The sequence below is a fragment of the Tachysurus vachellii genome, chromosome 7 (assembly GCF_030014155.1).
Source record: "Tachysurus vachellii isolate PV-2020 chromosome 7, HZAU_Pvac_v1, whole genome shotgun sequence".
NCBI lineage: Eukaryota > Metazoa > Chordata > Actinopteri > Siluriformes > Bagridae > Tachysurus > Tachysurus vachellii.
This window is the reverse complement of record NC_083466.1, coordinates 21,094,868-21,110,612: the sequence shown is the minus strand read 5'-3', so window position 1 is coordinate 21,110,612 and position 15,745 is coordinate 21,094,868. Positions and strand designations below refer to the sequence as shown.

General features: G+C 37.0%; 1 protein-coding gene across 1 annotated transcript; it reads left to right on the top strand.

Annotated features, from left to right (window-relative positions):
* Positions 1-3,247: 3,247 nt before the first annotated feature.
* On the top strand, positions 3,248-14,777 carry LOC132848851 (butyrophilin subfamily 1 member A1-like). Its single transcript, XM_060874901.1, has 7 exons — positions 3,248-3,365; positions 8,588-8,938; positions 9,500-9,778; positions 9,967-10,068; positions 12,387-12,419; positions 12,761-12,787; positions 13,037-14,777. The coding sequence occupies exons 1-7, from the start codon at positions 3,290-3,292 to the stop codon at positions 13,582-13,584; spliced, it is 1,416 nt and encodes a 471-aa protein (XP_060730884.1). The 5' UTR covers positions 3,248-3,289; the 3' UTR covers positions 13,585-14,777.
* Positions 14,778-15,745: the final 968 nt, after the last annotated feature.

Genomic DNA, 15,745 nt, shown 5'->3' with positions numbered 1-15,745 from the left:
TAAGTTTTTCTAGAGAGTTCTGTGATTCCTTAGCTCACTTTGTGGTACAACTGAATAATGTGAAAAATGCATGACTCATACTAACCTGCTATACTGGGTGCACAGCTATGTTGCAATCTTCAAGTGTATAGTATTTTTTCACTTTTTCCTAATAGAAAAATAAACTCTATGACCAGAGCTGTTCTGTGCTAATTACCTAGCTACACACCTGAACACTGTAATTCTAGCCCTTGATTTCGTTCCATGTTGTGTCCTTTTTGTCTTGATATAATGTGTTCTGAGTCATTATAGATATATCCTTAGTCTGACTATTTTACAATACAGTATGCAAATAATTTCTGATCAACAATGGCAGCAGTGGACAGACAAATTAAACTGTCTGTAGGTTTGATTTTGATTTTCATTCATTCATTCATTCTCTACCGCTTATCCGAACTACCTCGGGTCACGGGGAGCCTGTGCCCATCCCAGGCGCCATCGGGCATCAAGGCAGGACACACCCTGGACGGAGTGCCAACCTATCGCAGGGCACACACACACTCTCATTTACTCACGCAATCACACACTATGGACAATTTTCCAGAGATGCCAATCAACCTACCATGCATGTCTTTGGACCGGGGAGGAAACCGGAGTACCCGGAGGAAACCCCCGAGGCACGGGGAGAACATGCAAACTCCACACACACAAGGCGGAGGCGGGAATCGAACCCCCAACCATGGAGGTGTGAGGCGAACGTGCTAAACACTAAGCCACCGTGCCCCCCTGATTTTGATTTTGTTTATTATTAATAATAAACTAAATAAACAAAAAATATTTTATTAATAAACAAAATAAAGAAATTATAATCTCATACAGACACAAATACAGTAGCATTTAACCCAGAATAGCTAAATACAGCCGATTATTCAGTTTGTGTTTGACCACCAGGTAGCGCTGTTGTGTAAAAATCTTTATACTCACAAATCTCTATGTATCACTCACTCACTCACTCACTCATTTTCTACCGCTTATCCGAACTTCTCGGGTCACGGGGAGTCTGTGCCTATCTCAGGTGTCATCGGGCATCAAGGCAGGATACACACACACACACACACACACACTCACACACTACGGACAATTTTCCAGAGATGCCAATCAGCCTACCATGCATGTCTTTGGACCGGGGGAGGAAACCGGAGTACCCGGAGGAAACCCCCGATGCACAGGGAGAACATGCAAACTCCACACACAAGGCAGAGGCGGGAATCAAACCCCCAACCCTGGAGGTGTGAGGCAAACATGCTAACCACTAAGCCACCGTGCCCCCCTCTATGTATCAAGAAATAAAAATAGCATGAAGATCATTCATGGCCTAAAAATCAGCAAATAGGATTGTCACATCGATGCAAACGTAAAATAAGTGTGTGTGTGTACATTTTTTACATTACATTTACAGCATTTGGCAGATGCCCTTATCCAGAGAGACTTTCATCATCTCAATTTTATACAGCAATTGAGGGTTAAGGGCCTTGCTTAGGGGCCCAACAATGGCAGCTTGGTGAACCTGGGATCAAACTCACAACCTTCCAATTGGTAGTTCAACACCTTAACCACTAGGCTACCGTATGCCCATATGTGTGTGTTTGATTATTTTATTGTTTAACTGGGTTTTGTGTGCTGTTTTCTATTATTGCACTTGACACCATGTGCCTTGTGTTTTCAGTCTTGTTCTTTCCCAAATTTTATTGATTACCCAAATTTCATGACCCATGTCAGGGTGAGAACATAGATTAACTGATCAATTGGTATCTTTGTCTTATGGCTTATGAACTTTTACCTCTACCACAGTCTGGTACAGTGTCCAAATCACTGCAGATGCTGAACCCAGCCAATGGTCAATCTCACCCAGAGATACTTAACCTCCTCCACCTGGGGCAGACTCTCCACCACATGCATCAGGTCATGAAGCAGTCATTTGTCTACTCTTATTGCACTGAATTAATAAATATAATGTGGAAGTATATATTTTTTAATAATATAAAGATAATTGTAATTGTGAACTGTCTGGATGTTCCAGTAGGTGAAAGCTACAGTTAGTCCAGAATCTTATCTACAGAATCTTATCAACAGCTCCCAGACACACTTTTAATTCATTATAACCTCTGTTTTTTTTTTGTTTTTTTTTTTTAATGATCCAGCACAATACTGAAGGCTACATGATGAAGCAGAGCTTCTCTTCCAAAACCCTGCAGTTTTGGAAATCCTTCCAATTAGTGTTCAGGATTCAGACACAGTCTCTTTATTTAAGTTTAGGCTGAAAACACATTTGTTTAGTGAAGCTCTTCTGAATGTTTTTTTCTAGGTAAAGGAACAGAACTGAGGTGTTAATGGGTATAGAGTGTTTTGGTGAACTGGGGTGTTTAGATGTTAGACACATTCACTCTTAGGTTTGTTGGCCACTTAAATTCCCAGGAAACCGTAAAGTCTGTGTTACCTTCTGGCTCTGCCTTTTAATTACACTTTGGCTTATCTAGGCTTTTAATTAGTGAAAGGTCTGCATCAACAATGCTTATAAGACATTTAAAATCTTCTGAATGCTAAATCCACTGCTAGTCCCTGATTGGCTGAAGGGTTGTCAGGTCAGAACATTGATCTCACAATGAAAAGTTTATTTAAAATCACTTCCCTTATTGGTTGTTGTTCTATAAAGATAAAATAAAAATATGTAATTATTAATATGTATATATATAAAACACAAGGTTAAATAAAGTTTGAGAGAATTAAAATGAGAATGCATTGAGCAGTGTTGCAGATTGTCTGGTGTAAAATAGTATAAATAGAGCTCTGTCTGATGAGGAGGTCAGAGAGCTGGACAGACTGATGGACTAAAACTCTGCTCTCTCTCTCTCTCTCTTTCTCTCTCTCTCTTTCTCTCTCTCTCTCTCTAGGAAAAAATAAAAGAAGATCTAAATCTCACTCACACTGAATAGCATTGTGGGTAAACCAGATAAAATGAAACCAAATAAATAATCGACATGTTCATTAAAACGTTTTAAATAAAAACAGACAACTTGCAATGTCATTACAAAATAAATGTAGAAATGATTCTATACACTTTATGTAATATTGTGTATATTTATGTAATAATGTTCTATAAATCCTTCTGGCTGTAAATATTAACTTTAAATATTACAGCATCTGGTCGAAACAGGAAAACACGTTTAGGGCAAAAAGGCGTGGCGCAAGAAAACGAATGCGACAGCAACATACTGACCTGTCAGCTTTCTCATCGTGTTCTCAAGGAATAATGATCAACATTCGTTCAGCGACGTGTATTTGTGTGACTCTCCTGACTGTCTACAACTTTATGGAATCTCAGTCTGGTAACACACCTACTGTGTGTGTGTGTGTGTGTGTGTGTGTGTGTATGTGTGTGTGTGTGTGTGTGTATGTGTGTGTATGTGTGTGTATATGTGTGTGGGCATGTGTGTGTATGTGTGTGGGCATGTGTGTGTATGTGTGTGTATGTATGTACAGTATGCATGTATGTGTGTGTGTATATGTGTATGTGTGTGTGTGGGCTAGATTAAAAAATCCTGGTGTATGTCCAGACGCAAATACATTTTGTTGCTGAAGAAGCTATAGTTTAAATGTAGTACAGGGAACTTTAGATACAGATTTAGATGTTTAAGGAAGTGTATGAGAGGCAGTTTAGGCCATAATACATACTTTCTCACACACATTCTGTAATAACCTCGCACACATACAACTATACTCTCACAAACACACTATCATACCCTTGCACACATACAATCATACTCCCACACACTCTATCATACCCTTGCACGCATGCAATCATACTCTCTCACACACACTATCATACCCTAGCATGCACACAACTATAATCTCACACACACTATCATACTCTCACACAGAGTTACTGTGCAAGTGAGATAGTATATAATTAGAAAGGAAGTCAGTTTGATCAAACAGAAAGACAGTTTAAATCCTGATTCACATATTGGCTTCCAGTCTAGAAAACAGAGTGTGTAGCTTGAATAATCATGTGGCAAATTCAGTCAATTGTACATGATTTAAAAAGTAATCATGGTCAGACAAAACATGCCAATAACACAGAATTATCCATCCTGAAGAACATAACAACCTCTATTTATTTAATTAAAATTTGTAACTAGGATTACCACTGAGCCCAGTGCTAAGTCTCCAAAGTTCAACATAAATGATCTTCAGACTGGTAGGTGAACAGGAACCATAAAGGAAATATAGAGATGATAGACAGCCTGGAGTATTTGGTAACAACTATACTGTATTTGAAACCAAATCTGCTCTTGATTAAAGGCAGCTTAGAATCTCAAATGTATATAGCTAGGAAATTAATAGAAAAATATTCACTTCAAACTTCATCCCTAAAATCTTGTATCCTCCAAAATGTGCACAAAATATTCACTAAATATTAGACATAAGAAAACAGAGCTGCCAGACAGGAGAAACAGTGCCAATTGCAGGATGAAGGCTTTATTGTAAAAAAAAATAAAAAAAAAAAAAAAAAGTAACAAGAATAAAACTGTAAGAGACACTGGTTGAACTTTAGACTTACTAAAATGAACCATTTGGAACATTATTAGGGAAAAAAGGGAATTGGTGTGCTTAGTAAACATAAAGGAACCAGAAACACAAGGAAGAACTCTACAGCTGTTTAATTATCATTGTAATGAAGAAAAATCCCTATATACATGTCCAACAAATCAGAAACATTCTTTGGGTACATGAGTTTGTCAATGGATTTGTCAATGAATACTGTCTGGCCCTCTGTTCCAAAACACATCTGTAAAGTCAGGAACCAAGGAATGTGAATCTGCATATATTTAATCAGCATTTATTATTTACAATATGTGCTCTGCATATGAACACACAGGTGCATCTTAATAAATTAGAATGTCATGGAAAAGTTCATTTATTTCAGTAATTCAACCCAAATAGTGAAACCTGTGTATTATATACAGTACATTCAGTACACACAGACTGAAGTAGTTTTTGTCTTTGGTTCTTTTAATTGTGATGATTTTGACAGACATTTAATAAAAATATCAAAAAATTAGAATACTTCATAAGACCAATAAAAAAACATTTTTAGTGAATTGTAGTGAATTGTTGGCCTTCTGGAAAGTATTTTGCTTTAATTACTGCCTCAATTTGGCATGACACAGAGGTGATCAGTCTGTAGCACTGCTGAGATGGTATAGAAGACCAGGTTTCTTTGACAGTGGGCTTCAGCTCATCTGCATTTTTTGGTCTCTTGTTTATTTTAATCTTGACAGTATACCATAGATTCTCTATGGGGTTCAGGTCTGATTAGTTTGCTGGCCAATCAAGCACACCATGGTCATTTAACCAACTTTTGGTGCTTTTGGCAGTGTGGGTAGGTGCCGGATCCTGCTGGGAAATTAAATCAGCATCTTTAAAAAGCTGGTCAGCAGAAGGAAGCATGAAGTGCTAAAGTTAAAGTGCATTTTCCTTACCTTAAACCTGTGCTGATCGGTTGCTGCTATAGACCTCCCGGGACTGATGTGCAATATCTGAATGATTTATGTGTGTTAATTGATAAAGTTACAGATGTGAACAGTTATATTTTTTTACTTGGGGATATGAACATAGACTGGTTTGCGAATCAATGTCCAATGAAACAAAAGATTGTTTCATCGATCAATGTTTGTAATTTGTCTCAGATGATCTCTCAACCAACTAGAGTCTTTACTAACAGTGCTGGCCATATTTCTGCCACTTGCATAGACCATATTTATACAAATATTCCTGAATGCTGCACTGCACTAAACCAGTCTCTCGATCTGTGGGTTTTAGTGACCACAATATCATAGCAATTACCAGGAAAACTAAAATTCCTAAATGTAAGGTCAATATAGTATATAAAAGGATGTTCAAGAAATTTATCCCGGAAAGTTTTTTGGCAGATGTTGGTGATATTGATTGGACTGATGTGTATGCTGCTGAGGAGCCTGAGGTCTCCTTAAATATCTTTATGGAAAGGTTCATGAAGATTGTTGATAAGCATGCCCCCATGAGAAAGTGTATTGTAAAAAAAGACCAGCCCCATGGCTTAATGAGACTATAAAGAGCCTCATGAAGGAAGGAGATGAAGTCAAATCTATATTAGTAAAGACTGGATTGTTGGAGGACAGATTTAAGTACTGTCAACTGAGAAATCAGGTTACAAAACTGAATAGATTGATGAAAAAAGAATATTGCATGCAGAGAATAAATGCTGGAGGGGCTTCCTTTGTGGAATCAGAAGGCAAGTTTCTGACCAAACCAACTGATATAGCAAATTATTTTAATGATTTCTTCATAAATAAGGTCCATGTACTAAGGCAGAATATGGACAATACTGATTCTGATTACATAAAGCTCATAAAGGATAATGTGATGTTAGATAAGAGTTGCACGTTCCAGTTTAATAGTGTCACGGAGTGGGTAGTAAGGAAGTTGTTGAAATCCCTGCCCGAACACAGCTCAGTGGGTACTGACATGCTGGACAGTAAAGTACTTACTCTGGCAGCTGACTATGTTTGTGGTCCATTATGTCAAATATTAAATGCATGCTTAATGAAGGGTGTGTTTCCCACTATCTGGAAAGAAGGTAAAATTATTCCCTTATCTAAAGATGGTAGACTTGCATTCACTGGGAAGAACTGTAGACCTATTACTATTCTCCCAGTTCTTGGTAAACTAATGGAGAGAATAGTTCACACACAGATACAGGAATATTTTAAATGTAACGGTTTGAACACAGATTTCCAACATGCTTATAGACATAACCATTCAACTTGTTCCGCTCTTACAGTAATGACAGACAACTGGCTCAAGGAAATGGATAATTTAAAGATGAGTGGTGCAGTATTACTTGATTTTAGTGCGGCATTTGATCTCATAGATCACAATCTACTAATTGGTAAACTAGAATGCTATGGATTTAGTCCAATTGCCATTCAATTTATGAAGAGTTATCTCACAAGTAGGACGCAAAGGGTTTATTACACTGGCAGCTGGTCTTATTCTAAGTTCTTGGATTGCGGGGTCCCGCAAGGGAGCTGCCTGGGAAAATGCTTTTATATGGCATTTTTACAAATGATTTACCATTAGTTTTGTGTAAAGCTACTGTACAAATGTATGCTGATGATTCAACATTGTATTATGCTGCAAAAACTGTCAGTGAACTGGACAATGTTTTATCAGCCGAGTTAAATATGGTTTTTGATTGGATAAAAAAAAAATAAGTTTGTGCTGAACATCTCGAAAACCAAATCAATTATTTTGGGATCGAGTCATAAATTGTCATCAACACCAAAGATGAGTTTGAACTTGTCTGGGGAACCTATAGAACAGGTAGATAAAGTAAAATTACTGGGCACAATAATAGATAGTCAGCTGTCATGGGCAGAACATATTGATATCATTGTGAAAAAGATGGGTTGTGGTATCGCAATGGTGAGGAAATGTCTTTCTTATGTATCTACACATATCGTGGGACAGGTGGCTAAATCTTTTTAGAATTTTATGTCACCTGGATTATTGTGCCCCTGTATGGTCATCTACACCTAAAGGTCAACTAAAGAAATTACAAACTGCCCAAAACAGAGCTGCCAGGTTAGTATTTTATTGTCCCATAAGAACAAATACTATCAGTATGCACCGTCGACTCTCATGGTTAACGGTGGAGAAAAGGCTGGTTTTCAATACAACTAAATTTTTCAGTAAAACTATATTTTTTTTCTCAACCGGTGTTCTTATATAACCAAATTGTTAGGTGTGATCAGGTTCATTCTCATTCGACTAGGTCAGCTGATAATGGCCAGCTAATATTACCACGTCCAAATTCAAATGCTTTAAAGAGAACAGTTATTTATCGTGACATCAATTACTGGAATAATTGGCCATTGGATATACGTAAAATGAATGGCAAAGTCTCTTTCAGGTATCATCTGAGAATGCACTATTTAAATTGTGAGTAGGGAATGTATGAATGTAATAATGAATGTATTACTGTAATAATTTATTTGAATAATTTCTGATGATGGTTATAATGATGTCTACATCTTTTACTGCTGTTAGACTATTATATGTGATTTATTTATTTTGTGGACCCAAGGAAGACTAGCTTCTCACTTTGGTGACACTAATGGGGATCCTTTTAACAATAAACAATAAACAATGACCACTCTTTGTCATAAATTCCTGAAGCTGCTTCAGAGTTGCTGTGGGCATTACCGTGGACTGAAATGCTCCAGGAATAGCTCCTTTTTTGCTGAGCTAATCAAAATGACAACAGTTGATCACAGGTGGAAGCCAAATGGTTGCTAACAATGATTAGCTACACCTGACTGAGTTTAACAGTCATTTTTAGGAGGTAGGGTGAACTTTTATCCAACGCAGTGATTCTTTTATTTATGTATGTATGTATGTATGTATGTATGTAGCTATTATATCTTTCACTTTAATGGTATAAGTTGCACTGAGAAAATACAGTTGGATATATTATTTATATACATTTTTATTTTTAACACCACAGAGCGTTTACAAGTGGTTGGTCCAGAAGCTCCTCTTGTTGCTGTAGCTGGTGAAGATCTGGTGCTGCCCTGTTTTATCAAACCCAACACCAATGCTGTGGACATGACAGTGGAGTGGTTGAGAGTAGATTCAGGGTTTTTATTAGTGCATAGTTATAAGGATCGTGAAGACAAAAATAAAGATCAAGTGCAGTCCTACAGAGGAAGAACATCACTGTTCAAAGAGGAGCTGCAGAAAGGCAACGCTTCACTTAAACTCTCAGATCTCCAAGTTTCTGATGAAGGAAAATATAAGTGTCATGTTGAAGACAAAACATGGTATAATGACATAACTGTTCATGTTATTATCGAAGGTAAGATCCATTTCTGCAATTAAGCTTTAAAGAGTGAATGATCTACTTAACAATATTAATGGTTTGTGTATTCATAAACCAATTTTAAAATCTGCATTTGAGAGGGTTATATAATAGTTCAGCTGATTAGATGTTTCGACAAAGGTTAGCTGATTAGATGTTTTTTGATAAGAGGAAACATTCAGGAAAGATCAGGATAGAAATAATCTTTAGAAATGCAGCTAACTTTTCTCAACTTCTTTATTTTGTCTTTTTTGTTATCTGACTAGTATTGGGATCAGCATTAATTTATTTCACTTTCGACAGAAAACATGTCCATTTTCCAATTTCATGCAAATTTCCAAATGGTTTTTCACATAGCAGTATTGTCATTAAAAATAATTTATACATATTTGGAGAATAAAATATTCTGTACTAATGCCGCATGGTATCACAGTCTGGGGTATGGTTATATAGTCCATTTGTATAAATTTATATCAATTACATTTTTTTATTGTATCTTCTATTTAACAGTTTAACATGTTTACACTCTACTAAAAACTATTTGTTTATTGCCTGCAGTTCAGGGAAGCCACACAGTGATAACGATGGAGAGTTATGATAACTCAGGAGGGATTAATCTAGTGTGTGAGTCCAGAGGCTGGAAACCTGAACCTGATGTTCTGTGGCTGGACAGAGAAGGAGTCACTCTGACTGCTGAAGATACACAGATACACAGAGACACTGAGCTCTTCAGTGTGAAAAGCCGCATCACTGTTTATGATTATAGCGACTCTAACAAGTTTTACTGCAGACTTCAGCAACAACATCACATGCTGGAAACGGAGATTATCGTCAATAGTAAGTGTCCACAAATATATATATAATATATAGATTGTAACATTCTACTGTAATCATTACTGCAGTTTTTTTTTTTTTTTTTGGTGATTTGGCTGCAGTTCTTTCTGTAAGAGTGTTTTTAGTTATTAAATAACTATTGTACAGTTTCTTAAACATAACTTAGAGACATTATTTTTTATTCATCTCAGGTGGAGTCTTTGGTGTTTGGAAGTGGGCTGTCAGCACTTCTGTTGTAGCATGTCTTTTTCTTGTTGGATTGATACCAACTGTGTGTTTTGGCTACAAGAAAGGTAATATTTCTATCATTTTCATAAATCCACATATTCTATTATATCAGAAACGAATGCATTCATTGTTATTGCACGTTACAAGATAAGTGTAATGAGGCCTCGTAAGGCTGATGATCCATTTGCAGCTTTATTAAAAATTTCGTAAACAAACAGGCAAGGCAAACACAACAACGTAGAGCAGGCAGAAATCGTAGTCAGGAAAAATATGCAGATGGTCAGGACAGGTAGCAAACAATCGAAAGCCAAAACGCAGAAACAGAATCAAAACCGGAACTGAAAATAAACAAGGGAACGCTTAGTCTGATCGCAATGGCAGATCGATAGTGATGTTACCAGTGACACCGATGCTTCGAGGCGTGTGTCAAAAAAAGTGAACCGATTTTCATTGAAGCTTTGTATCGAAGCTTGATTCGTTCTGGTAACATCACGTGACCAATGACGTCCGAAGTTTCGTTTCAAACACACCCACGTGACTGCTTTGTTATCTGATTCAAAGGTTTAAAATCGTGCACGACACGTGGCAGCGCGCCCTCGTGTGTTGTATAGGAGTCTTACACGGAATCTATTACTGTATAGCGAGTTTAGGAGAGCTTATTGTTGCGAGTTTTCAATGGAGCCTGTTACAAAAAGATCGCGTTCTGAAATGTGGGAACACTTTCATTTGATTTCGCCCAATAAGGTGGATATATATTTTTTATATATTTATAACTTAAATCTCACTCATCATTGGGCAATTATACGATTTAATGTAACATTTCATGTCTGTAATGTATGTACTATGGGGTATCATAGTTGTGTGATAAGCCTGCCCCCTAGTGGTGACCTATATAGTGATGTATTGAGATTTGCATTCAGTTCCGGTTCAGTAAAAAAGAATAACGTGAGTTGCACAGCAAACGATGGTGTCGCGTTATTATTTATCTGCCAGCAGACACAACAATGTCGTATATTTTGTCATGTATATATTTATTGGATAGTAGTAATAAGTTGAAAAATATAGAAATGCAAGAAAAGCCTTTTGTGCACCGCTTAATAACATGATCTTTTTTTTAAATGGTTCACACTTTATACTTTTGAGACAAGGTCTATCCTTAATGTGTTTTTAGGTCCAGTGTTTGATTTGCTCCCAGCAGCTGGCCTATAATAATAATAATACATCATCCATGTCACTCATTCAAGAACACTTACAATGTCCATTTCACGAGTTCACAATTACAAATAAGACTGTGTGTCTACAGTATATAGTCATGCTGAACAGGTGGACACCTGATTGCTGATTTTTAATAAAACATAATTAAGCACAAAGCATCCATTTAACCTACAGTACAGTAGTCTGTAAGGCAGATTTATAATCGTGTAAAAGTGTCTGCACTTATGTACCTTCAAAGTTCATGTTGGATTTTTTTTTTTTTCTAAAAACAGTCAAAATGTCTTTATTACATTTTTGTTTGGAGTTACCATGCGTATGCAATGGGACATGCTTTGGTAACGTTTTTAATATATTGATACATATATTTATTAATCTATCCTTAATTTGTCAATCCATTCATTTTTGCTTCTAAAAGTAAATACGTTGTTTGGTTGTGGAACATTCTGTGATAGCGCTTTCACCAGCAGAGGTCCTCATCGAGCCCCGATTTGAAAAGCTTCGAGTAATGAACCTTTTCCCGACACAATTGGGTTGAAAGCTTCACTGTTTCAATAAAGCTTCACTTCACCATCACTACATATCGAGTCAAGTTCGTCTTTTATAGCGTGGGAAACTAGGCGACAGCTGGCGGCGTAATTAGTCCCAGTGCGGGGATATGGGAACTGTAGTCCGGAAGCAACTAATACTCCGGAGACGCTTCTCTGCGCTGATGCTCGGCAGGCAGGTGCTCCAACCGTGACAGAGAGATTGAAACACATCAGTGACACTACATTTTCACACCGAATGCTGACAACAAAACTATCTGCTTTTTTAAACCAGAATTCCCAACACTTGTTTAAAATGATTTAATATTATTACTTTCAATACACACTTTTGCACATTACAAGGTCAGGTTCTGCTGACTCTGAGTTCACTCCATACAGAGTTCTGTAAGAAGAGTAAAGATACAAACACAGTCACTGTACATTATATGATTCGTTTTCTATATGATTTTCTATGTTTTCTAATTATTTAATAAATATATAACATCAGAGGACAGTTACACTTTATAACTGTAATCTGATTGTGTTGTCTATTCACCTTTTCTCTACATTACACTGCTGAATCTATTTTTTAGTTTTATTTGTGTAAAGTTTACACAAGATATTCAACTTTTTATCTGTTTTAGCCTCAGAACTTCAACAGGAGAAGCAATATGCAGGTAAGAATGAACTCTGTGCTTTTATATTATGTAATGATTATATAATTAAATTAAATCATAAAGGTAACTGGGAGGCTGTTACACTGTGTGGCCTCTTTGACAGTGATACAGTTTAACATGGTGAAGGTTCACAGAAAGATGCAGTTTGGGGCAGAAGGCAGAAACATTGTCATGTATATTTTAGTTAAAGCAAAGACATTCTGAAAATAAATTCTGTAGAAAATATCTACTGAAGGAACGTGTATTTGGTCATTTAAATATAGTTCTATTTTATTGGTTTGTATTTTTGGTCTGCAGTAGACATGTTTATATATTAATTATTTTATTGTTGTGTTCATAAGAACTTCTAAAGAAGAAGATGTTTAGAGGTAAGAACTATTTTAACTTGAATGCTGTAAAATCAGAGAATTTCCTGTGTGTGATTTATCAGTAATGTGATCAAAAAGCATTATTTACTTACCCCAACTCTCCCCTACAAACACACACCCCCACACACACATGCACAGTATAATCTTTCTCTTTAACAGCTTTACACATATCAGCAGAATTTCAGGCACATTGTTCTTCTGAATGAATAATTAGTTTTGTTGTGTGAAAATTGTCTGTATTTCTCTCAGTGGATGTGACTCTGGATCCTGATACAGCTCATCCTCAACTCATCCTGTCTGATGATGGAAAACAAGTGTCGCATGTAGACACACCACAGGATGTCCCTGATACACCACAAAGGTTTAAACTTCCCAGTGTTCTGGGAAAGCAGAGTTTCTCTACAGGGAGATTTTATTATGAGGTGCAGGTCCGAGGGAAAACTGACTGGACATTAGGAGTCGTGAAAGAGAACATTAACAGGAAGGGAGAGATTATTTGGTGTCCTCAGAATGGATTCTGGATTGTGGGACTGTTCAATGAGAATCAGTACAGTACTTATGATAGTCCCTCTGTTCCCCTCACACGGAGAGAGAAGGTGGAGCTTGTGGGGGTGTTTGTGGATTATGAGGAGGGTCTGGTCTCCTTTTATGATGTGAAGTCCAGATCTCATATCTACTCTTTTACTGGTCAGACTTTCACTGAGAAACTCTATCCATACTTCTGTCCTCAATACAAAGCAGATGGTAGTAATTCAGCTCCACTGATCATCTCTGATGTTACTGAATATCTGCTTTAAATTCTATAACATTTAAAAATGTTTTCATCTTGATATAATCATCCGTTTATTTTTTAATTTTAAATAAATGTCAAATTAAACAAAGTGCCATTATTAGATTTTTAGAAATTCTATGAAGACACAAGGATGTTAGTGGTTTATTTAGAGTTTATATGCTACTCACAGACCTGCAGTTTTAACCTGGAGGATTTGGAGGATTCACTAACATACCAGTAGTCAGTAACTGTGACTAATGTGTCATTTAAAGATTTGTTCATTCATTCATTCATTTTCTACCGCTTATCCGAACTACCTCGGGTCACGGGGAGCCTGTGCCTATCTCAGGCGTCATCGGGCATCAAGGCAGGATACACCCTGGACAGAGTGCCAACCCATCGCAGGGCACACACACTCTCATTCACTCACACACACTCTCATTCACTCACACACACCCACACACACACACTAGGGACAATTTTTCCAGAGATGCCAATCAACCTACCATGCATGTCTTTGGACCGGGGGAGGAAACCGGAGTACCCGGAGGAATCCCCCGAGGCACGGGGAGAACATGCAAACTCCACACACAAGGCAGAGGCGGGAATCAAACCCCCAACCCTGGAGGTGTGAGGCAAACATGCTAACCACTAAGCTACCGTGCCCCCCTCTATGTATCAAGAAATAAAAATAGCATGAAGATCATTCATGGCCTAAAAATCAGCAAATAGGATTGTCACATCGATGCAAACTTAAAATAAGTGTGTGTGTGTACATTTTTTACATTACATTTACAGCATTTGGCAGATGCCCTTATCCAGAGAGACTTTCATCATCTCAATTTTATACAGCAATTGAGGGTTAAGGGCCTTGCTTAGTGGCCCAACAATGGCAGCTTGGAACAGACAGACTGAGGTGTTAATGGGTATAGAGTGTTTTGGTGAACTGGGGTGTTTAGATGTTAGACACATTCACTATTTGGTTTGTTGGCCACTTAAATTCCCAGGAAACCGTAAAGTCTGTGTTACCTTCTGGCTCTGCCTTTTAATTACACTTTGGCTTATCTAGGCTTTTAATTAGTGAAATTTGACAGGTCTGTATCAACAATGCTTATAAGAGATTTAAAATCTTCTGAATGCTAAATCCACTGCTAGTCCCTGATTGGCTGAAGGGTTGTCAGGTCAGAACAATGATCTCACAATGAAAAGTTTATTTAAAATCACTTCCCTTATTGGTTGTGGTGCTATAAAGATAAAATAAAAATATGTAATTATTAATATGTATATATATAAAACACAAGGTTAAATAAAGTTTGAGAGAATTAAAATAAGAGTGCATTTAGCACAGTGTTGCAGATTGTCTGGTGTAAAATAGTATTAAATAGAGCTCTGTCTGATGAGGAGGTCAGAGAGCTGGACAGACTGATGGACTAAAACTCTGCTCTCTGTCTCTCTCTCTCTTTAGGAACAAATAAAAGACCTAAATCTCACTCACATTGAATAGCAATCTGGGTAAACCAAATAAAATTAAACCAAATTGTTTTATTGTCCACACTCAAAACAGGAAAACACGTTTAGGGCACAAAGGTGTGGCGCAAGAAAACAAAAGTGACAGCAACATACAGACCTGTCGGACACCTGTCGGCTTTCTCGGTTTAGAATCATTCATTATTTCCAGGTTTTGAGATAAGATAGATGTGTAATTGGTCTAATATTATGTAGCTTGTGAAGCAGAGCTAAGGAATAATGATCAACACACAAACGTGTGTGTGTGTGTGGTTAAAGATTAAAAAATCCTGTTGAAAACAAATGAGTGAGACTCGGTTTAAAATAAACTTTTTGTGTGAAAACTCTGAATGTTTTGTGTCCAGACCCAAATACATTTTGTTGCTGAAAAAGCTGTAAGTTAAATGTAGTACAGGGAACTTTAGATACAGATTTAGATGTTTAAGGAAGTGTTTGATTTAATACTGCAGTACAGTATGTCTGTATGCACAACACAACCAAAGACCTTATGTTACAAGGTTTCTTCCTTCCAGTCAAGGGAGTTTTTCCTCACCACAGTCACCTGATTCACCTCAGACTTGCTCATTGGGGATAAATACAAACACATTTAAATATATCTAATATTCATCTTGAATGTTGTATTATATTAATCTTTATATTATTCTGTATAGTAACCTTTT

Bases quoted from the DNA above. Each gene is read 5' to 3' on its own strand.
- LOC132848851 (XM_060874901.1), top strand. From the start codon at position 3,290: ATGATCAACATTCGTTCAGCGACGTGTATTTGTGTGACTCTCCTGACT. The intron at 8,939-9,499 runs GTAAGATCCATT...TATTGCCTGCAG, and splicing joins TGTTCATGTTATTATCGAAG to TTCAGGGAAGCCACACAGTG. The intron at 12,788-13,036 runs GTAAGAACTATT...TATTTCTCTCAG, and splicing joins AAAGAAGAAGATGTTTAGAG to TGGATGTGACTCTGGATCCT.